The sequence below is a fragment of the Pagrus pagrus genome (assembly GCF_965226575.1).
Source record: "Pagrus pagrus genome assembly, chromosome: 18".
Lineage (NCBI taxonomy): Eukaryota > Metazoa > Chordata > Actinopteri > Spariformes > Sparidae > Pagrus > Pagrus pagrus.
The window spans coordinates 2,627,556-2,651,548 of NC_140202.1; the positions used below are offsets into that span (position 1 = coordinate 2,627,556).

At 41.2% G+C, this 23,993-nt stretch overlaps 1 protein-coding gene across 5 annotated transcripts in view; it reads left to right on the top strand.

Moving 5' to 3' along the window:
- Positions 1-23,993, top strand: part of rbks (ribokinase) — a 43,702-nt gene that overhangs the window by 6,900 nt on the left and 12,809 nt on the right. For 4 of the 5 annotated variants that reach the window (XM_084381910.1, XM_084381909.1, XM_084381911.1 and 1 more), the window contains exons 3-7: positions 6,109-6,241; positions 7,261-7,324; positions 7,810-7,872; positions 9,303-9,467; positions 18,828-18,919. In XM_084381910.1, coding sequence (XP_084238036.1) covers positions 6,109-6,241; positions 7,261-7,324; positions 7,810-7,872; positions 9,303-9,467; positions 18,828-18,919 — 517 coding nt within the window. Of the gene's footprint in view, positions 1-5,442; positions 5,513-6,108; positions 6,242-7,260; positions 7,325-7,809; positions 7,873-9,302; positions 9,468-18,827; positions 18,920-23,993 lie in introns of those variants that run through there. The other variant, XM_084381912.1, reaches the window with a different exon arrangement.

Consider the following 23,993-nt stretch of genomic DNA (forward strand, 5'->3'; position numbering starts at 1 on the left):
GATTTGTTGAGCCAAGTAGGATCCATTCCCACAAATCGTTAGTCATCAACTCCAGCACAATGGGTTAGTTGAAAACAATTTGTCACCCTTATTTACCATAACCTTTGTGAGGAATGACACAATCTCAAAAGATACATAAAGTCAATACAGTATAATGTCAAGTATTCATGAGCTCTAGCCAACTAAATGTCTCCCTGTCAGCATGAAGAAGCATGTTGTTTTCAGCTCGTGCGACAGTTTTGTCATACAGCTTGTATTATGTTTTTTATGTGAAACCCTGGGAATAATAACTGTCACCTGGCTGCCAGCAAATGGAGATCTGAATAAACAAGTGCAATCTGTGCGAGTGGGAGAAAAGTTTCCTGGCGTTCTGGGGAGTGCACACTCCAATTCAAGTTGTCACATTTTAGTTGTCACTCACAAGTCCCAACTTATCAAAAACATATGCCTTCTCCTTCTGGGTTTCTTTTTTGAAGGGGTAAGTATTTATTTTTGTTGCTCATTAGCAATTCAACCAGTGACTTTCTGCTTTGAAGGGCAGGAGTTGTCAATTAAGACCCTAATAAGCTAACGGGAAATGGGCTGTTTCTAGTGTGCGTGTGTGTGTGTGTGTGTGAGTGTGGGGTTGGGGCTTTTTGGATGGAGGTCAGAATGCGGATAGGGGAGGGTAGTTGGAATACATTCGCAACCCTTCAAAGTGATATGCATGGCTTTGAAGTTAGAAATCCAGTTGTCTTGAACAGCCAGTATTTGGGTGGCAGTACAATTAACTGACAGACAGCAGAGGCACGCACACAAACACTCACATACACTCTCACACTCTGCTTCTGCCCTGCTGTACAAACACACAGGTGTGACACAGATCTCTGTGGTTTTCTCTTATAAATGTATCAGTCAGGCTGCTTTTTTAGTAAAAGGTTATGTTTAATTGTCTGCTATATGTAGTGCACAAAGAGAAGGAGCGGAGCCTCCCAGGCTTTGAACCCATTGTCAAAGCCATACAGTGCCCCCTACTGCCACATCTTACTGAGAAGAGACACTTCACATCTGCTCAGTGAAACCTGAGTTTCCCAAATTAAAGAGCTGAAACAAAATGCACCACAGGATTGTTTTTGTCAGAGCACGATAAACACACCTCTATTGAATGTTTTTTATGGGAGTGATTCTCCAACCCAGACTAAAAAATCTGGGCTGCAGCTGTAAGTGTAGTAAGGAATGATCTATTAATATATTAATCCACTGAATTAATAGATTAGTTAGTTGACAGAAAATGAATCTGGCACAATTAATCAAAGTTTAATACATTCTTAAACAATAATTACAATTACAGAAGTGCATTTCTAATGATTTTTTTGCATTTCTAATGATTTTTCTTAGATTGTTTCATTTGCATATCCATAGAGAAACAATCAGATATTTAACTAGAACTCAGTAGTGCACATAGCTCCAACAACACCTAACAATTGCTTTTATTCAGACACGCGTAATCCAATATCAAACTCAATAGACTTGTATCACTCTAAATCTTAAACCACCCTGCTTAACAAAAACGTTAAAAGATGCAATGGTAAAGAAAGTGAGAAAAAATTCCTGGATTTATCTGGATCTGCACCAAAAGTTAATGGGGTCTATTCTGGGTGGAGACCCAGCCTCCATCCAAGTTTAGTGGAAATCCGTTTGGTAGTTTTTGTGTTGCCAACAAATGGACACTGGTGAAAAACCAAACCACCTTGGCGGAGGTAATTACAAAAGCAAAGACAAGGAAGTGTTTTGGAGTGAATCAGTATTTTCCCATTAATTATGTTGTGGTCTTTTTCTTATGACCCCCTGTTAGGGATCCAACCCCCCAGTTTGGGAACCACAATTAAAGAGCACATTTCCCCAACCTCCTCTAAGGGCATTCCAATTCAGGGACAGTGCTTCTTACAAGTGAAATACTAATTCACCAAAGCATGAAATTGTTATTTGTAAAATATTCCCCATTGTTGTAGTTTTCTGTGTCCTAAGCAATGTCAGAGATCTGTGACAACCTTTTATGTAAATGTCAAAAACAAAAAACAAAGCTGAGATATCCATTGCCAACCAACTCAAACAGTGAATAGGTTGATAAGTGGCTTATTATATCCACTGATATAGGCCATTTTTGGCCATCAAGTGAATAATAGCAACATGCACACGTGGCTTCAACAAATGGTCTGACCACACAAAAATACATGCCCACGTTCTACTCTGACACTGCGCCTCTTGTTAACAAAGCAGCTCACCGTGCCCATGTAAAGTATGCTGCCGTCTCTTAAACTTGTCCTGATTTACTGGAGCTTTGGCTAAAGGACCTTTGTGGACAAGGAAGACTATACAAGATGAGAACAAAACGTCTCAGTGGGCAAAGAGGCTTGAAAAGCTTCTTGTCTGAGGCACAATATGAGCTGAAGATTACCACTCTGAAATTAAAATGGCGTCTAGTGTGATCATTTAATATCCATACTTACCATTCATTAACTTTCTGAAATTGTGATTAATACAAACAAAAGCTTATGCTCCTTCTGTGTGTTGTATTTTGCATGTAAGCTCTCTTTGGATGTTGTGTTTAGAACTGTAAAGACAAGCTCTAGTTCCAACTGTGAAGAACAGCATTTCAATTTGTTTTTGTCCAAGTCTACTTCCCCCTGTTCCTCGCCAACAGCTGAGGAATGACTTTAATAGAGACGGAGGAGAGGGAAATGAGAGCCAGCCTCAAAGCAAACACTTCACGTCACTGAACACCTGCTTTGGCCTTTTGGTTCCATGGGAGAAAACGCACTGAGGTTGCACTTTAGCACATAAGTGCCCTGTTTGTTTGGTGCACTCACCACAGACAACAATAGCCAAGTGTCTCTCCGGGCATGAAGAGGCGTGGGTGGGTTTATTTAAGAATTTGGAAATCTGTTTATCTTACCTGTCAGTTCTCCGGCTTCAGGTGGCTGTCGGCCAAATGTTATGTTTACAATGCTACAAAAGCTGGGCTCGTTATTTATCACATTTTCATGCATATCTCAATAAATGCAAAACACACTTAAAAGTTAAGATCAAATATAACACAAAACAAATCATTTTAGTGGGTATTTTTGTAAAACACGAAAGGAAAACATTGGTTAGTGACCTGTATATGAAGGACACAAAAAAATGCTTCTTACATGCTTACGTTCAGTCTCTACACCCGACAAAAAGCCTTTCTATCAGATTGTTCACTAGATCATGCACTACTCTAAAGAAAGAACTAAACAGAAGGAAATTAGCACTGATTCCAACAAACAGGATATCACCGTACATGGATTCAGACACCAGGAGAAAGATTTGGCTAAATGACCTCAATATGTTTGTCATCAAGAGAAAATGGCCTATGGTGCCACCTGAAATATTCAGTTCCAAGTAATAAGTTCAGTTACAAAATAATCATAAAGAAATTAGGAAATGCACTGGTTTCTGTCTTGCTAAGAGTTACATGACAGATGTGACACATCTGTCCATTAGTATTAAGCTAGCACCACAATTAGCTTATCTTAGCTCATCTTAGCTCATACATTGAAGGCTCTGTGGAACTTGCGTGTTGTGCTAGAAGCCGATCACGGACTCCATTTCTAAACTAATGTTAGCTACTGTTGTTCTCTGTTAGCAGAGCGGAGAGAGGCACTGACTCCGACCCGACCCGGACCGAAGTCCTTCACAAAGAAATCTACAGTCCAGCAGCATAAAACAACTGAAACAAATTGTCCACAGGCTTGTATAGGCAAGGCAAAATAAAAAAGTGATTAATACATGTGATTTGCTACACATATTGTTACATATAGCCCCTTCAAACAATCACAATATATGCGGTAAATGCTTAGTTTTACAGGTTTTGGCTGGCACTATGACAGTGGTTTCAATCTTTCTCTCTGTATCCTTCATACCATGTCCTGGCTCCACTGTCATATTTAGTGTACAGACATTGGAGTGGTTTGTATATTCCTATCTCATTCTGGATTGGAAAGTGAATAAGCATTTTTTCTTTTTTACAAAAGCGTAGCCTACCATTCCTTCCTAAGCAACAATTGCATATATAAACTCTAACTTGCTACTCAAAAATCATTCCCCAAAAGTGTGTAAAAGGGGTCCCCCAAATCTAAGACAGAAGATACAGAAGAGCTGAATGCACTGATGACCAACATAGCCCAGTAATGGTGCATTTCAGGGAGGCTAAACACCAACTAATCCAATGGTTCAGAGCCTAAAGGTAAACAGATAGTTTGAAGTGTTTGTAAATTCCTTTATTTGATTTCTTTTGACAATAAGATTGATGTCACTCTCATTTCTGAACATGAACTTAGGAACCACTGCCAGCAGCGAGTTAGCTTAGCCCAGCACACAAGACTGACATGGGGAAACAGCTAGCATTGCTTTGTTCAGGGGTAACAAAATCCACCTAAGTTTTTACCTTAAAATAACCGCTTCAAATTCATTTTGATGGTACAGCACCAAATTGCACAAAATGCTAATTTCTACATATTGTTGCTTTAAACAATGTGCTAACCAGCTGCTGCCGCTAGTCAAATTTACTGTACAGATATGATAGTAGTATCAATCTCCGTCTGTACACCCAGGACATAGTCTATCACAGTTGACATTTTAGGAGGGATGTATTTTTGTAATATCTTTGCTGTATTTTAATCATTTACTGTAACATTTTAAACATAGCCTGTTAATGTCAAATACATGTGTAGATTGAAGTCAGTGTGCAAGCACTACTTTTTTCACTAAGAGTCACACAGCAGTGACACAGGTGGGAAAAATTTACTCAGACAGCTGCACCAAGGAGAATAGGTAATTTGTCTGTGGAGGAGGTGTGTGTGCGTGTGTATTTACAGTACATGTGTTCGTCCTTTGTTCCGTTTGCTTCTCACCACATTTCAGCCTCACTGACCCTACATCCTGTTATAGCTTTGGGGCATTTTGGTCTTTTCACACGCCGGTGCAAAAACAGCAGCATTTACAACAGCCTCCAGTGTTTGCCACCAGCGTCTCACTTACTGGAAATCCTGGGATTGAGTGAACTTACTGTAATAGCACACCTGCCACAAACACACTCAAACACACACACACAAACACACACACACACACACACACACACACACACAAAAGAGCATCAACAGCGTGTGTGGAAAACAAGTTTATGACAACATTTCACCATCCGCAAACCCTTTGGCACCGGGCAGCCGTGGCCCGGAGCCAGACCACAGTGTCCTGACGTATATTATGAAGCTGTCTGTTGTCTCTCCCCCGTGTTACTCACCACCCACTGTGGCTCTGTGATTGGAGGACTTACAAACAGACAACTCCTCCTAAGGGCGCCCACCTGTGGCATATCAACCCTGAGGGGAGGGGCGGTTCTTTTACCCAACCCTGATGAGTCAGGCATTACTGGTGCACCCAGTGTCATGTTGAGACATCTATGGGTTTTGCTGGTTGCATCATTTGCAGATTTGGAGAGACTTGCGTAAGCATATCCGACTGAATGTCTAGGTAAAATATCTATGATGATGAAGTTGTTAACAGCATGATCTGTCTGTTTTTGTTTTTTATTACTGCTGTTGAGTGTAAGGATGGAAAGCGGGGGCTAAGAAAAAAGTTTCCAATGTCATTCATTCTTGCAAGTTTTTTGTTGATCTTTGTGTGAAAGACCTTCACAAGACCAAAAGATATAATCCTCAGCAGACTCAAAACCTCTTGTTTGTGTGTTTTTGCATATTTTTTTCCAGTGATAAATAAATAGCTTAACCAGGGAGAGAGCTGGCCCTGAAGGGTTATCTTCACATTTTGACATCTCCCTTTACTCCACGATTTCAATGTAGAACACTCCGATTGCCAAATAACACATTTTTTGAAAGTTTGATGGAAAATTTTCAAACTTTAATCTACAGTGGGGAGAGATGGTTGAGATGAAAAACATGGATAAAAAGCATTTGCTTAAAGCAAAGCATTCCTGTAAGGAGAGGAATCTTAACTTTTCATCTCTAAAATCCCATGAGGTTCTTTTGAATGTAAATGGTCTACTTCTTGAAATGGTGTTCATTACCTGTTACCTTTTTTCAGCCAGGTACCAAGGCTACCCAAAGCCGGGGAAACCATCCATGGGCACAAGTTCTTCATTGGCTTTGGGGGGAAAGGGGCCAACCAGTGCATACAGGCTGCACGACTGGGGGCCAAAACCGCCATGGTCTGCAAGGTGAGGAAGCGGAATCATACACTGTACTGTAGAGTTTGTATTACGGTGTGTGTTTACTTTGGATGCTAGCATGATTTGTGAATGTCAGTGAAAAGTTCTTTAGCTTGTCCAACCTTTGGCTCAACGCGTTACTCAGTATAAATAGTCAGACATTAGCTACCATAGTCCACCGACTAGTTAACAACTCTCAAAAACCTAAAAGCTTCGTTCACACTTCAGTCATTTCACCACATCAACTCTCCATGCCTCATTTTGTCTTGATCAATACCATGCCGCATGCATACGCCCACCCACGCTTGCACGCCTTCAAACAAGCCTATTCCCATACCATACAACCCTGAGTCTCCAATCAGTAAGCTCAGCGTGGCCTTTCAACCCTAGCACTAAAGCACCGAAGCCCCACCTCTGTCAGAACAAAGAGGCCCGATCGATAACAACCCAGTGCGGGAGGAGCTCTCCGGGCATGGGGAGAACCCAAAAATAGACACCCGGGCTTGTCAAAAACATCCAAGACGGAAGGCCGCTCTTCAAAGAGAATGGGGCCAAGCAGCCAATACCAGCCCAACCCACTATCACAGCCAGTTACAAGTGCCCGCATTTTGGCACGTTTTTTGGAAAGCGTGGGTTCGAAGTAGGCGCCTCGGGGCAAGGTGGGGACCCCTTCCACAACCCAAAGTAGCTACAGATGTGGACATCCCTGTGCGGATCAGGGGAAGAGGGGAAGGAGGGAAAGCAAACGAAAGCGAGGTGGGCATGAAGAGGCGTGAAGGCGGGGTTATCGTGTCTTGAAGGCTTGGCGCAGCTGGTCGTGTGTTCGCGCGTGTGTGCGTTTGTTGACTTTGTGTGTTCGTTTTTGCACATTTTCGGCGGCGGCACCATGCCAGTATGCTGGCAGGGCACACGAAAATCCAACCCAACTGAGGTTTGAGTATACCACTTTTCAAAAGTTGCCGCTAACCAAGTCTGACCCCGCTTGACACTCTCTTTGTTGTTATCGTTTTGCCTTCAATCTTTTCTAGGTTGGTAAAGACTTCTTTGGAGACAATTACATCCAGAATTTCAAGGACAATGCTGTACACTTAGGTAAGATGAAGGGTATTTTGCATTATTTGCCAAATTGGTTTCCATTTCCATGTTGCATGTCAAGGAGTTCATATTCAGAGCAATGTTTTTTTTAGTCTGTATTTTATCGATTCTTTTTAGTTACTCACAGCTTTTGGATATACTGGAAAGCGTCTCTATTGTTATGAGTAATGATTGTTAAACCATTTGAATTTCTTAAGAATGAAGTTGCTTTTCAGAAGGTGTGTTCAGTGCACATACTGTATCAGACTGCAGGTCCTTGTGCCTGTCTCCGCAGAGCCAAAAAGCTGCAACCTACATGCACTTCAAGCAATTAGTAGTGGTTATTATGGTGACACTTTGGTCAAAGGTGTTTGAAAGTTGGTTTACATTTTTTGGCTATGCTGTCAAGAAAGAAAAGCAGCAAACGTCTTTCTACAGGAAAGACACATAATTGATGCTTTCAAGCTTTGTTTTACACCTTGTGTCCTTTCTCTCTGTCTTAGACTTTGTCGGGCAGACCTCTGACGCCGCCACGGGAGCTGCCTCCATCATTGTCAACAACGCAGGTAAATGCTTTTGCAGCTAATATCCTAAAAGCTCTTTGAGTTCTGTAGAAATGGTCTTTTGCACACTCAACCAAGAGTGCATGCGTGTTGTCGGCGCACTTTTTCTCACTACACACACACACACACACACACACACACACACACACACACACTGTACGCCCATGCATTCAGTTTTGCCATTGACTCACCACCACTGCTCAAGTGACTGTAATCACCAGATAAACACACACACACACACACACACACACACACACACACACACACTAACATAATCATATGCGCAAGTGCACCAAAACATGCTGAGTTACCCACAGGTTCCAATCTGCTACAATCAAAGGTCTTCCTCATGGAGAGCAGTTTCTGTCGTATAGTACATACGGGTGTAAAGACTCCCATGACATGTGGATTTACTTCCCTTTTTTTTTTTTTTTTTTTAGCATTTAACATTGTAAAGTAAGTACATCCTCATACACCATTATGCCATGTAGCTGGCTGTTTAAATTTTAAGTTTTCGAAGAAGTTGGTCGAACTAAAACTGGTTAATTGAGAGACTGCAATTAAGAAATAATGACCCTGAAAGCAATGTGCACATGCCATTTTGCATCAGTGTTGGGTTAATTAATTCAAATGTGTTAAGCACTCTCCTTTGAATTGAAAAGAAATGTCCAACAAGAAGTACAAACCAAAGACTATCTGAGATACAAAACACTGGGGCTTATGTCTTTAAAATTGGGTTAATTTAAAGCATTTTGAAGGTTATAATTTAATGACGAATTGAGTGTTTGCCTAAAGGGTTCATCTCAATAAGCGACTGACAATTTATGTGCAGAAGATTTTAAACTAAAAATAAATGTCAAGTAACAGGCCTGTGTTATTTTTATATATATGTTCAATTGCGAATAAAAAAGAGTGGAAATGCCGGAAATAAAAAAAAGTAAAAATATTGCTAAATGGCTTACACATGGCTGAGGTGGAGAAGTTGGCGTAAAGATTAAAGTAAAATGCATTAAAGTGCAATGGAAACAGACTTGGCAAATAAATCATGACTCTCTTCATGACAGTCTCGCCATGCCCGTAGGCAGTGGTTTAATGGCAGCTAATTGGAGAATTAGAGCCTAAAACTGTTTTCTTGATCTGCCCAACTTCTAATATTTACATAACATTAGTGGATGGAACATGCACATTAATTTGCATTTTTCTTTTACTGTTTTTCTCAAAATATGGTTAAAACTTGACTATTGAAGTCCAGTTTGACTGCACATATTTTCCATTTTAATAACGAGTAACAAGGTATGTACAGTATATTAGCCTTCTAACATGGTGTAAAAATAAAAATGTACAGTAAATTAGCCACATTTATGGTAGAGAGTACTTATTGATGTGTCTGTTGTATCATTATACAGTACATCTCTTTTGGTGTCCACTGGCAGGTGAGAATGCCATTGTGATCGTCGCCGGTGCCAACATGCTGCTGGGAAGTGCAGAGCTGCAGAAAGCTCTTTCAGCTATCGGTCATGCTAAAGTGCTGTTGTGCCAGCTGGAGATCAACCCTCAGACATCATTACAGGCACTACGCATGGCACAGGAAAACAAAGGTGAGTGAGTGTCAATGCACTGTATGTGATGGCACATATGGTGGCACATGATGACATACTGTATATAGTGGAAAGTTAAACTTTGAGATCAAAAGTCATTTTATATATTTAAAAAAAAACACCCTCTTCTTCATCTGTTACACAAACCTTAAACAGAATCATAAAATATTGTTTCATCTTTGTGTGTTGAAAGATCTGCCAACCAATTTGGGATAGATTGTAGACAAGAAAAATTGCAGATTTGGATTACATTCTACGCCCTTCCTTTCTTTCAAAGTTTTTCTTTTGAAAGAGTATGGGGTGTGAAAACGAGGGTTGTGGTCAGTTGGATTTATGGTTTTACAGTGGATCCTAGTAGTGACGGAGGAAGGAAATGTATCCAAAAAAGTATCAAAAATGTCCATAGTAACTTCTCAAACCACTTCTACAACATAATCCACTTCTCTGCTGGCCATCTGTGTACTCAGTATATTCCAAACCCATATATTTCTGCCAGAGTATGACTATATACACTGCTTCTGTCTTAATCCTCATTGAGCAACCCTGTTTAGCCCCCTCTTCTTTAGCCAGGTGAGCTACTCTGTTCAAGCTCACTCATTGACTTGCTTGACACTTCTTCACGTTCTATAAACACAACACACCATACATGACAGTGAAGAGGTTTTGTAAAAATGTATTGCCACACATTTGTTTGTCTAGCATAGCCAGACTTCCACAGCGCTGGAGAGTGGTCTGGCTACACCCATCACCATTCTGTTGGGTAAAAAATTGCTCTGACTTATTTCTTTTAAACCGATTACAATTGTCTTGGACAGCGCAAAGCACAGGATCAGAGATGGTGCCCTAGAACTATTTCCCAGGGAACTTGTATCAAATACGGGAAGGTAAGCCTTGTCTTTAAAATGGCAAAATCCCTGCAAAAGGAAAGGTAACAACTGCTAGCATGTTTGTGTTCGTACCATTAGCGAGCAGGTTGGGGTTAGGATAACTTAGCATTTTCGACATGTAGGTTGCTAGTTCAGAGGTTGTTGTTATTTCCAGTAGATAAGGGCATTTTGAAAAAGCTAACAGGGAGATAGCAGGAGGGAGGAAACTGTTTGAGTGGCATGCCTGGTAGCCACTTGCTACGGTTGTAATTCAGACAGCAAATGGGTAGGAGGTAGGTTTGCCAGGCTAGCCAAACACCGAGCTAAGATAAAGCAGTTCTCACCAATGTTGTAGCGGAAGGCAGGTGCTCTTTCTGGTGCAAACCAATACATGCAGCAACTAACAAGCCTAACAGAGGATAGCGAGAAGATTTAGATATATTTTAGCAAAATTTGTATTCATGTAATATCGCCAAACTATTGTAATCTATTCTAGCTGCTTAATTGTCAAAAGATACATTTTAGGTGCATGCAGTACCAGGCAGCATTAAAAACACGTTATATATGGAAAGTTCAATTCAGTTCAGTACACTCACAGACTTTGCTGCTACAACCTTAGGCCTCATTCAGGTCAAACCAGGCTTTTTGTCAAAAACAGAAGGTCTCCCATTCAACTGAGTGATGGTAATGTGTATAGGCTGCTTGGGGTGCCGAGTGTAATGTGATGTTTCTCATTAAGTCACTGCTGTGTGGACGATCACTGTAGAACCACCATGCTAAACCTACTATAACAAAGATATGACCTGCATGCATAAAAGAAAAGTAGGATGAGTCAGTCACAGGTGTACTAGTTTGGCGTGGCTTAATGCTACAGGGGGAACACAATGGCCATTTTAATGGCCAAAGTAGCTTCTCCTTTGTTGTTAAATGGCGAGTGGCAAACTACTTTGAGGTGCATTCTCTCTCCTGCACTCAGCGGCATAACACTACAGCTACTCGCCGCAATGCTCGATTTGGTTTAAATGAGACCTTACTTGGTGTTCGAGTGAGCAGCTCATGATGACTAATGTCAATACCTACAGATATTGCTGTATGACTGAGTTTGTAACTGATTCACTATGTTTGATCACGTCACAGCTAAACATTTGTGATAAAACCATATTTTATCTCACAAAAGTAAAGAAATATCTCACAAGGAGACAGGTTTCTTATTTCCTGTCTGTGCTCCCATTCCACTCGCTCTCAGTCGGTTGCCTAAAGGTGTCAGTACGCTTCAACCAAAGGGCTTGTTGGATTGTCAAACACCTTCTGAAACCATGTTCCCTGCATTCTACAATTTCTGTAACGTTCTGTACTTACGACGCTGCATGGTCATGGTCGCACAACTAGTTTGTTTAGAATATACCCTTGCCTTAAATGTGGGCTTCTGAAACTTGCATATACCTCTAGATCATTAATCTTGTCTGCCTGATAGTTTAGCATTGAAAAATGCAGCAAAGGACAAGAAGATGTGACTCGTGAATTTTCTTGTAGTCCCCATTTACAGTACACTTTCCTACACTTTCAGAGAGAGGCTTCCCACTGACTCATATCACTTTATAAAATGAAGTGTGAGAAGTGGACAAATGTAATATTTTCACGAGCGGTTGCTGCGTTCCTGCTTCTCACTTTCTAGATCAAGCATCATGTCTTTACACACTTACTAAAAGCCAATAGAATCCTTGCAGTCCTGCACAAATAAACCCTATTTTAGATCAGTGACCTCCCTCTGTCCCTTTCTCCCTCCACCTTTTCGGTGATAACCAGGTTACTGCGCTCACCATCTTTAACAGCATCCTATTATTAGCAGGCCTCCGCGTCATCCGAGACGTCTGGGGAGCCTCTCGCCCCTGTCATCAGGGCCTGTCGTCGGTAATCGCTTGCTGCAGGCTGCCAGAACGAAAGAGTCGCAGCCATTACTGCGCTGCAGATGGGATACCCAGATGGCCTCGCCGAGCGCCACCGTCTCTACCCAAGCCCCCCCCCCCACACACACACACACTGCACCGAACGTACATGGGATTAGGCTGGGCATGCGGAGCCAGGAGAGAGGCAAGGCGAGCAAAGACGCTTGGCAAAGATGCCTCCTTGACGCTGCCGCACCAGAGCATTGCGTAAATGGAGTTCTCTGGAGAGAATGGGTGTTAATGGGTTTGGTGGTGAGGATTTAATGACGCGGGGGTGAAGCGCCGCTCAAATTACGCAAATGTCACCATCAAGCCACACGTACTGTGGATGCCAACTCTCAGAAACACTTGTCAAGATAACCTATCAAGAAGACTTTATTCTCCTTGTGTGTAATTATTTGAGAGGAAAACATATGCATATATGTAATACATTGCCATCTACCATTTAATATTGAGAAGTTAATGGAATTAAATTAATTCTAAGAACTGAGGAAGTGGTAGGAGTTGTGTGGTTTCACTCTTTCTTTCTTCTTCCGTCTTCCTCCCCCTCTTCCTTGTCTGAGCAAGAAGCCGCTTTTATATTTCTCATCAGATGCAATTAGAGCCTCTTAAAGCCCTTTCACATACTCACTGATGACTCATTTCTTTTGTGTGTGTGTGTGTGTGTGTGTGTGTGTGTGTGTGTGTGTGTGTGTGTGTGTGTGTGTGTTTGTGTGTGCATGCATGTAAGAGTGTGTGAGGGATCTCTGTTTTCCCTCTGCCCTTGTTTTCCATCCACCTTTCCTCCTGAATTGACCACAGCAACAAACTACTGTATTTTTGTTCTTTCTGAACTATCTTGGCTGCACATCTGCGACCAGACATTGAACCTCCGCGATGCAAAAAAACCCCAGAGTCATGACACACATGCACACACACTCTCCTGCCAGACATGACTCAGTATGCACGCATCCCAGTATTACCACATCTGTCCCAACAGCTGTGTATGCGTGCGTGTGTGTGTGTGTGTGTGTGTGTGTGTGTGTGTGTGTGTGTGTGTGTGTGTGTGTGTGTGTGTGTGTGTGTGTGTGTGTGTGTGTGTGTGTGTGTGTGTGTGTGTGCGTGCGTGTGCGTGTGCGTGCGTGTGGTTTCACTAGCACCTGGAGAACAAAACAAAGCAACCTGAGATTGACGTACCGGTTAATGTTACGTCCACAGTAGCAGCTCCTTGCATCAGAGAGGCAGACGGCTTTGTGCATCAGTGCAGTAGGGACTTTACCCAAGCTGCTCTTGTGTACATATTGATAAGTTTCCGCCCTCAACAGTCTTATTGCATGTATACTTCATAAGCACTGGGCCTTTGCATTTGACATCAGCACTGAAGTGACACGCTTGACGCAAACACTGTGGTCACACCACAGATGGCAAATAAGAGAGCAGATAGTGGAAGACAACACTATACTTCCTACAGGCTACAAATATGAATATGAGTATTGACAATAGTACAGCATGCGTAAGCCTTTGAATTGATTCAGTGATACTTTCTCTATTTATCCTGTTTACATGGCACACAGCATGTGGTTAGTGCCTCACTAACTGACTGATGGGTGTCTATTAATGTCACTGAGGTGCTCCACATATTTTATGAAAATCACTCCAATTAGCAGCATAATCAAGCTTACATAATCAGCACCATGTTAACATGCGTCCCATTGTTGTGCTTAATTTGCATGACGTGTTTGATTTGCATGTGATCTTCTGAACAACATTGGAAAAATGTAACGAAGAAGAGGAGAAAAACTGCTGAATCCTCATCTGAGTGGTAGTAAAGAGGAGTGGGAAGATACGTATTTATTATATTGTAAATTAACTGTTTTTTATATGTATGTAGTATTCATAGAGATTCAAGATTGGTCACAGAAAAGTAACATTGTTCAAGCTCTCTTAGGCAGACCAAGGAGACCATGTAGATTTAAAGGGGTTTAAACTAAACTGAAACTGGCTGAAACACAAGTTTCTAATACATTTCAATGATATCCCCTCACCTCTCCTCTCCCTTGTACCCTCTATTCCTGTAGAACAGCAGCTTCTTCCTTACTACTTAGACAGGTGTCATTAAACTCTGCAAAAAAATATATTCAATTGTCCACCTCTGTTTAAACTTTCTCTCCTTCGGGTCAACCTTCTAAGATAAATGATGATAATAGATGCACTGCACACACAGCACATTTTCAGCCATGTTTTTACTGTCAAACTTCAATGATTACTCTCAAATCAAACACCGGGGAAAAATCCAAATGGCTTAAAAAAGTGAATTATGGGTCATAGTTTGCTTTTTTAGTCCAGCATATTAATTGTTGGGATTTCTAGGTTGTTTTTGACCTCATGGGGTCTTTATCAGGGTGTAGATAACGTGTGACTATATGTACGCAATCAAAAGGACAAATGGATGAACCAAGACAACAGCTATGCAGTAACATTCATATTCAAATATGAATATAATCAAGGTAATTAAATAGTATTCATAGAAATTATAGCACGCAATATAGTACAGTCTGATCATGTTGATAAATAGAGGTTTACATCAGCAATAAATTATGACTACATCTCTATCTAAAAGTAAAGTATTTAAAAGGCGTGGGTGATGTGGCCAAAAAATGTCAATGTCAAGACCTATTAAATCTCAATTATGCTCCACCAGCCCAGATGACAGAATAAAATAATGCCATTTTACAATTAAAACCAAGGACACATTCAAATTTGTTTTATTCGTACTAAATTGTGATTAATGTAATGTGACATTCAGTAGGGATGGGCGATGTCTGCCGAATTGGCATATGATGATGTCTACAGTGAAACATCATGATGGACGATGACATTGTTGTTTATAAACTTGAGCCAGCGTGTCCGCTCAGTGTTGTCCTAATGCAGCAGTTGTGTATTAGCTCACTACTGTAGCCGCCGCTGTTTCCCACCGTTGCTCTGACATAAATCTGTCTCACCTTGCAGGGGAAACTACACTGCTCAAAAAAATTAAGGGAACACTTAATCGTCACAGTATAACACCAAGTCAGTTAAACTTCAGGGATATCAATCTGTCGATTTAGGAAGCACAAGTTATTGTGAATCAGTTTCACCTGGTTTTGTGCAAATGAAAGTGACAACAAGTGCAATGGAGAGGCGAAAGCAAGACAACCTCCAAAAAGGGAATGGTTTTGCATGTGGTGGCCACAGACAATTGCTCTCTCCTTATCCTTCCTGACTGATTCTTATCTAGTTTTGTGTTCTGCTAGTGTCCTTGTCACTACTGGTAGCATGAGGCGGTACCTGCAGCCCAATCAGGTTGTACAGGTGGTCCAGCTCCTCCAGGATGGCATATCCATAGGTGACAAAAACTGTCAGAAACAGAGTTCATGAGGGTGGGATGAGGGCCTGACGTCCTCTAGTGGGACCTGTGCTCACAGCCCAGCACCATGCAGCTCGATTGGCATTTACGAGAGAACGCCAGAATTTGCAGGTCTGCCATTGGCGCCCAGTTCTCCTCACAAATAATGAAGGTTCACACTGAGCACAAGTGACAGGAGTGAAAGAGCCTGGAGACGCCTTGGTGAACGTTGTGCTGCCTGTAACATCATCCAGTATGACCGGTTTGGTGGTGGGTCAGCAATGGTCGGGGGAGGCATATCCTTGGAGAGTCACACAGACCTCCATGTCATAGCCAATGGTACCCTGACTGCTGTTAGGTACCGGGATGAAATCCTCAGAGCAATTGTCAGACCTTACACTGGTGCAGTGGGCCCTGGGTTCCTCCTGGTGCAGGACAATGTCCAGCCGCATGGCTAGAGTGTGTAGGCAGTTTCTGGATGCCAGAGGCATTGATGCCATTGACTGGCCCTCTAGTTCCCCTGACCTAAATCCAATTAAGCAACTATGGGATGTTATGTGTTGATGCATCTGACGACGGCAAGTACGGTCACAGACTGTCCAGGAGCTCACTGATACCCTGATCCAGGTCTGGGAAGAGATCCCCCAGGACACCATCCGCAGAGTCATCACGAGCATGCCCAGACGTTGACGGGAGTGCAAACAGGCAGGTGGGGGCCATACACACTACTGAGTCACATTATGAGTTGCTGTGATAAAATTCACGCAAGTTGGATCAGCCTGTGATTTCAATTTTCAGTGTGATTTTGTATCCAGCCCTCAGTGGGTTGATGATTTTGGTTTCCATTGACTGTTGTCACATCATTTTGTTCTCAACAAATTATACAACGTACATCAGTAAAGATGTTCAACTTGAATAATTCCTTCATCAAGATCTGATGTGTGTTTAAAGTGTTCCCTTAATTTTTTGGAGAAGCGTATCTCCCGTTACCACTGACATACATGCCTTTGCCAGGTTTAAAAGCATCCTCGTCTCCACACCAAATGTCCATAACTTAGCTTTGTTTAGCCTCATATGCATAAAACAACATTGGTCAACTGGCCAAGGAAGCTAAGCTAAGAGAGAAACAACAGCAGGAAAAGGAACACTGCTGCCACAAATTTAACCAAGTGTCTTGGGTTTGCCTAACTGAACTGGTTTAATAAGAAAATAATAAACGGGACATGGGGACCTAATGTTAGTGCACTGAGCAGCAAAAAGATTTCCTCTCCCCACAAATCACAAACAACAACAACTCTTGCCCTTTGGCAACTCTGAAGGGACCCGTCACTTAATTGTGCTCTCTGGTGGGGAGCCTTTTGAATCACGATGTTATGATGGTCAGAGATTAGTTGTCGATGACTGTCAGCTCAAGTTTGAAATAGTAATAAAATTTCTCCATGTCACCCAAGGAAGAGCCACATGAAGTAATTAATCCAATCAGCATAGCCATCTAGTTGGCTACATCACTCTATTGGTTAGTTCACGTAGCACTGATCTGCTATGCAATGAGGTTATGTGAAGTTTAAAAACAGATGCAAGAGGACAATAGTTAGTTAGTTGTTTGCTCCATAAAATGTCAGAAAATGGTGAAAAACATTGATCAGTGTTTCCCAAAGTCCAAGATGTCCTTAAATGTCTTGTTTTGTCCACAACCCAACAATATTCAGTTCACGGTCCTTCAAGAGTAAAGAAACCAGAAAGTATTCACATTAAAGAATCTGGAATCAAGAGAATTGTAACATTTTTTTCTTACAACATAACTATAGCTGGCGATTAATTTAATAGTTTACAATTCATCAGTTAATCTTCAAGTTAATTTTCATGTACTTATTGAGCAGTACAGGAACACGTGTCTCAATTTGTTGTTTCATTATCCTTTGAGTGGTGGAGACAAGAGTTTTAACATAATTTTTAGTGGAAGAGGAGATGAGGTACTGATATCTGAAAACGTTGGTCCTTCCTTTTATGCAAAACTGAGGCATTGAAGATTTCAGATATCTAAGTAATGGCAGCCGAAGTGCATTTCAGTTGACAGACAGAGAGAGAACAAGAGTCAGACAGAGCCCAGTGTCACTTTTTTTTATAACATGGCTGTGGCTCGCGTGGGTATACATACAGTACAGTATGAGTGTGTGTGTTGAAAGAGGGAGAGAGACATTATTTCCACTTTTACTCGCGAGCAGCCCAGCATCCACCTCAAAGCGCCAGGTGGCCAAAGCCCTGCACAAACCCACGCAGCTGCTCTCTTATGTGCCCACGCAAACACGCGTGCACACACACACACAGAGCAACTAGGCACACACTTTTGCGCAACAGACTTTGATGTCACCAACGCTGAACATATATTTCCCCTTACACACACACTTGCATGAGGCTTTATTTCGTACACAGAGATATCAGAATTAATCGCTTCGTCAAGCTGGGCTTATCCTCACACATACACAGAAATCATGGTATTAGATGCATTAATGCTCTCCGCTCATGAATATGCATAAGACAGTGATGTGCAACACGTACAGAGGATTACTTCTGACAAACACTCCTGCTCTCTCCCGCTCTCTCCCTCTCTTGTGCTCTTCAACATACACAGAAAGGGTCACAACTCATCTCACCCACACACTGACACACATATAGGGGGTTATATTCTCTTCAACACACACAATCCTGGAGCGGCAGGGGTTACGGCGTACCACAAACAGCTACAGGATGCGAGGCCATTTTCCACCAGCTCTTTTTTTCACTCCCTCCAGTGTTCTCTTCCTGGGGAATGCTAATTTAATCGTTTAAAAGGTGTCTTTTTATAGAAGCTTATCCACTTGAGCTTTGCCTGCGAGAGCAATCCCCAGTGGTAGCCCGCTAGCCTTTGTTCCCATTGAAAGTTTAATTAAGGTAATGCCAGACCTTGACAGTGAAGCTTATAGCAAATGGAAAAGAAACATCACAGAAGTGTTAAATGTGTCACAGTGGGACACTTTTGTCAAAATGGTGTCCTTTTCCATAGAAGCAGGCAAGTATATTATTGAGAACAGTGATATATTGTTTTAAACCTTCTTAATGATTGCATATTATCTTGAGTAACCTGTATATTATGATATTTGACACTGATCAATAAAATACATCACTACCTGGTTTCTTGTTGCAGTAAAGACAATATTCAACCCAGCGCCAGCCATTCCTGACTTGGATGCAGGTTTCTACAGAGCGTCGGATGTGTTTTGCTGTAATGAGACTGAGGTGATTTATCACACACACTCACAGACACATACACACATAGAACTTATTATTTATCACAGCAGCATTTATGCCTGCTCACACAATAACTCTGTCTTTCTCACACATGCATATAATCACAAAAACAAAGCAGCAAAAAGAACTGAAACCAGTCCCACACAGCAAAATTGTGGGTTGACTAGCTGTCAGCTCTCACTCTGCACATATGCACTTTACAGTGAGAACCGGGGCAGATTTGGCATCAAAAATCTTGGTAATTTTTCGAAACAATGGCATACAAAGGTAGAAAAAAACATGCTTCGCATTTTTAATCAGCAACCATTTTTTCTCTCTGAAATAAGTATGTAGCAGCTTTAGTCAGTTGCAAGTTACTAGCTAAAAAAGTTAACCTTAGCTCCATGAGTTGCTTGAAAATTATGTCTCTAGGTGACTTTTTAATGTTTCCAGCTGATCCATTTTAAAATGTGTGTAATTCTGATTCTGCCCTATTCTTTACATAATGTGGTATCTAAATGACTAGGAGGTGCAAAACATTTTGGAGGGATCCTGTAGAAGCTTCAGCTGGCAGCCGTGCAACAGGCTGCAATGACTGCGATACAATCCTTGGGGGCAACGCCTCCCGTCAATGTACGCCCACTGAAAGTGCTTGTTTTGGCCACTCTTATTTTTATTCTTCGTGTCTGACAACATTACAGAAATGATCCCTACAGAGACACTTTGTGTTAAAGAGACAGGGTACTTTGTGTGACGATTGAAGCTGCCCTAAGGTTGATGTTACAGCCATTGCAGCCTGTTTCAATTCAATCTATTTGATTGATCCAAAACGTTTTCTCACTACATGTCGTTTAGATATTTAAAATATTGAGCCCAGGTTAAGAAAATACTGGAATTACCCTTTAGATATGCACTACACATATGCATACACATATGTTAAAATACTGAGGCTGAAGGTGAATGCCAAGTCAACATGCCAAAGCAAAGAATACATGGCAATAAAGAAACAGAATTGTGCTTTCATTGCAGTGTAAAGGTAGTTAACGCTAGTATTTAGTAGCTAGTTTGTAAAGGCTGTGTTTTCATTCAGGCAAAACCCTGCTGTGGCTGCATAGCTTACTTGTTTGTGTTTCAGTTTGACCTTTAACATTACAAGGAGAAGGGTTTTTTAGGATGAGGGATAAACAATGTGTCCGGCAAATGTAACAATATTTTGGCTAATGTTAGCTGAAGTTTGATAGCATCCAGGAGCGGCTTCCACTCAGCAGGTACACAGCAGATGTGCTGGTCATGAATGGGGCATTTAGGTGACCTGTAACCCCTCAAATTAATACACCAATTGATGTGCTCCTTGGCCTTTAAATTAAAACATGGTTACTACTGTAGGTAATGAGCTAGTTAGCCAGATGATAAAAAAAGATGAACACACTATCTAATTTATACATTTTCTTTTGTTTTGGAAAAGCTAGGAAAAAGACACCAACATTGTCTAGATGAATGGTCAAACAGGTAATGGTTGTTAGCATCAATACAAGCTTTGTTTAAATGTGTCCAGTTAACACTTAGTAACATTTGGAGATTTCTTGTGCAGCCCTGAGTGGCGTTCAGGTAGAAATATTTCTTCTCATCTTCTCTGTGAAAGGAAAAGATCAGAGGTTTGAGATGTTATGAGCGCCCACACATACAGACACTTTTTCAAAGTGATTCAACCGTACCTCCTGGGTCATGACCCCCGCCAGCACATCAATAACCCCACTGTTGCCGTTAGCAATATATGTCAACCCTCTGGTATGAAGAAGAGAATAAGTATCTCTCCACCCTTTTACGGTAAAAACTAGTGTCATGGCACCTCGTGTCTTGACTGTCAGGTGATGACAGATGAGTGATGGGGGCAGGGATAGATGGGAATCGTAGTAAAAACAACAAGGCAGATGTGCACTTTGGCTGAGTCAGCCGCCCTTGGGGATAAAGTGGATGTGAGTTTGCCTGGGAGCCTCTATTTGATGTGGTGATGCAGGGTGGAGAGAAGCTGTAGCCAGGTGTGGGGACATGAAAGGGAGAGTTGACGAAAGCTCAACATGTCTTCTCTCTCTTTTTTTTCCTTTTTTTTTTAAGCGTGTCAGGTCCTGGAGGTAGTCATGTTATATATTATGCAGTGTGCAGGGGTGGAAAGTACATTAAAGTATCCCACCCAGGGACAGATGAATATGAAATACAATACTTTACATACATTATTTCAAAAAAGTATATACTGTAAGTAAAAGGCAATGAGTTAACAGGCATTTCTAAGATTGAATGCAATGCAAAAGGGAAAAAAGGAAAACAGCTGCTCCTACATTGAGGGCATTTTAGCAGATGCTTTTGTCCAGAGCAACTTACAGTAATTCATTCCATGATGGCAGTGGCTGCCATGCAAGGTGCCGACCAGCACATCAGGAGCAATTTGGGGTTCAGTATCTTGCTCAGGGACCCTGAGCCACAGCCACCCCTCCTGATGCACAGGTAGGCATACAAGAAGAAGAATGGATTCCTTCCCAAAAATGGAGGACGCTTAAGACGCTCATTTAAGTAGAAAGAAACTTTCTTATATCAGAGCTGCATGATTAAAAACAAGACGGTAACATGTTGACCGCACACTCTTTCTTACCTTGGTATGTTTTTTTTTTTTCTGGTTGAGATCTGAGCCGGATGTTGCTGCACAAATGATAGCATGCTTGATTTGCATGCTTGTGTGTGATTGTTTGACCCTGAGGAAGTCTGGTGGTGGTGCAGTTGATTGTTGTGACTGTTCTTGTTTTAAACCATATAGCCATGTTTAAAACATTTAATACGTGTTTCAACTAGGCAGTGGGCCTTGATTCTCATTTTAAGAATCCCTGTTCCTGCAAATAGGCTTTTAAAAATGTTATTATTTTTTATTTACCAAAAAACAAAAGCTGTAGTCAAGGCATTAATTAATGGGGTCTTAAAGTAGATTCCCATTTAAAATGTACGTATAACAGTAATATCAGTGTTACTTAACACAGAGGCCTGCTGGATAATTTAGTTTACACTATGCAAAATTAGTAAGGGATATTGTGATATTTTAGTGTTTCACTTGATTGTTTATTCTGCGTCATATCTGAATTTTTATATTGTGTTTTGTGGTCCCCAAAAATAATGCAACACATTTCCTAACTAATTTCCAGTAGTGTAATATTAAGATGACCATACTTTATGGTGGCTGGCACTAACAACTACTGTACCACTGGGCCTCAGCAGCTAATGTAAAGACAGCAGCCGGAGGCAGAAAATGCTTATTACTTAGCTTATTCAGAATGCTACTTTATTGCAAACCATAGATATAGAGATAGAAATAGATTATACATTGATCAGCCACAACATTAAAAGCACCTACTTAATATTGTGCAGGTTCCCCTTGTGCAGCCAAAACAGTTCTGACCTGTCAAAGCATGGTCATAAGACCTCTGTGGTCATCTTGTGGTGTCTGGCACCTGGATTTTTGTTGTGGATCCTCTGGGTACTGTATGTTGGAGGGTGGGGCCTCCATTGAATTCTAGGACTTTTTCAGTTCTAGCAAGTCCCACAGATGCTCGATTGAATTGGGATCTGGCGAATTTGGGGGCCTGGTCAACACCTTGGGCTCTTTGATGTATTCCTCAAGCTGTAACTGAGAAGTTTTTGTAGCGTGTCAGGGCACATTATACTTTTTTTTTTTTTCACTTTAAGTATTTCTACTATTCATGCCAGTTTTTATTGACTAAAATCACTGCCATCGCTGCCTCATTGTGAGGGGGTGTACTTGGTCCACAACAGAATGTTGTGACCCAAGGTTTCCCAGCAGAACATTGCATTTCAACGAGATGATCAGTCTCATTCACATCACCTGTCAGTTGTTGTAATGTTGTGGTTGATCAGTGTTTATATGCGTATGTTGATATCACTGAATGTTGTTTTTTTTACCTCCGCTAAACTGGTTAGGTTTTCACCTGTGTAATGTTTGTTGGTTGGTTGGTCGGTTTGTTTGACTACTGAACGGATTTCCACGAAACTGGATGGAAAATGGGTCTCAGCCCAGAATAGACCCCATTCATTTTTGGTGTTGACCCGGCTAAAGGGATGGATCCAGGATTTTTCTTTTCAATTTCATTAACGTTGTGAGATACAGTGGTTTTTGACATTTTTGTTAATTTCTCAGTGAGTAATGAATGGATCTTGATGAAAAAAGGCATATTTAAGTGGCTGGTATCTATGAGTGAGTACACTTTGAAGTGTATCCTAGATCTGGTGAGTTTAAACTATGATTAAGCAGTTATGGGTGGTTTTCAATGGTTGTACATTTTTAAGTGTAGATCTTGACAAAACATGAAAAAATTCAAATTACCCTGCACATGTTCCTACTCCAATAATTTGTGTTGTAATGCGATAAAGGACTAAATATATAATCAATAAATGTATGCAAAGGAAATATTGCAACGTATAAAAGGCTTGGATCCAATCATGCTAATCCTCTATATACTGTATACTAATATAAAATAAAATGATTTACAGTAACAAGAGTTAGACATCCTGTCAATAAGAAGAGATACTTTGAGAAAGCACTTGAATTTCAAATCTAAACACTGTGTAAAGCAAAAGTGAAAAACTCTCAGTCAAATAAATAAATACACAAAATTACTGTAATAACAGCATATTATCTCCACCCTCTGGCGATATGCCTAAACATATACATTCTTGCAAATACACCCACCATGTCAACAGCTTTATACTGCATATGCTTTAAAAAATAGGTGCTCACTGCGTGTGTGTGTGTGTGTGTGTGTGTGTGTGTGTGTGTGTGTGTGTGTGTGTGTGATAAGCACACACACACAGACAGCGAGAGAGACATAATTCAACTTTCTCATATTCTTGTGCACAGAGGGAGGTAGATTGATTCCCTGCCCTGGTGTGAAGCTGATGACTAACAAAACGGCTCTTTTTCTCTCTTGGCATCCGACAGCACCGGGGTGGCTGCGGGCTCTAAAAGCACTGATACACTCTGCGGTTTATTTTTGAACTGTCCAAGGTCATTGTTCACTTTGAC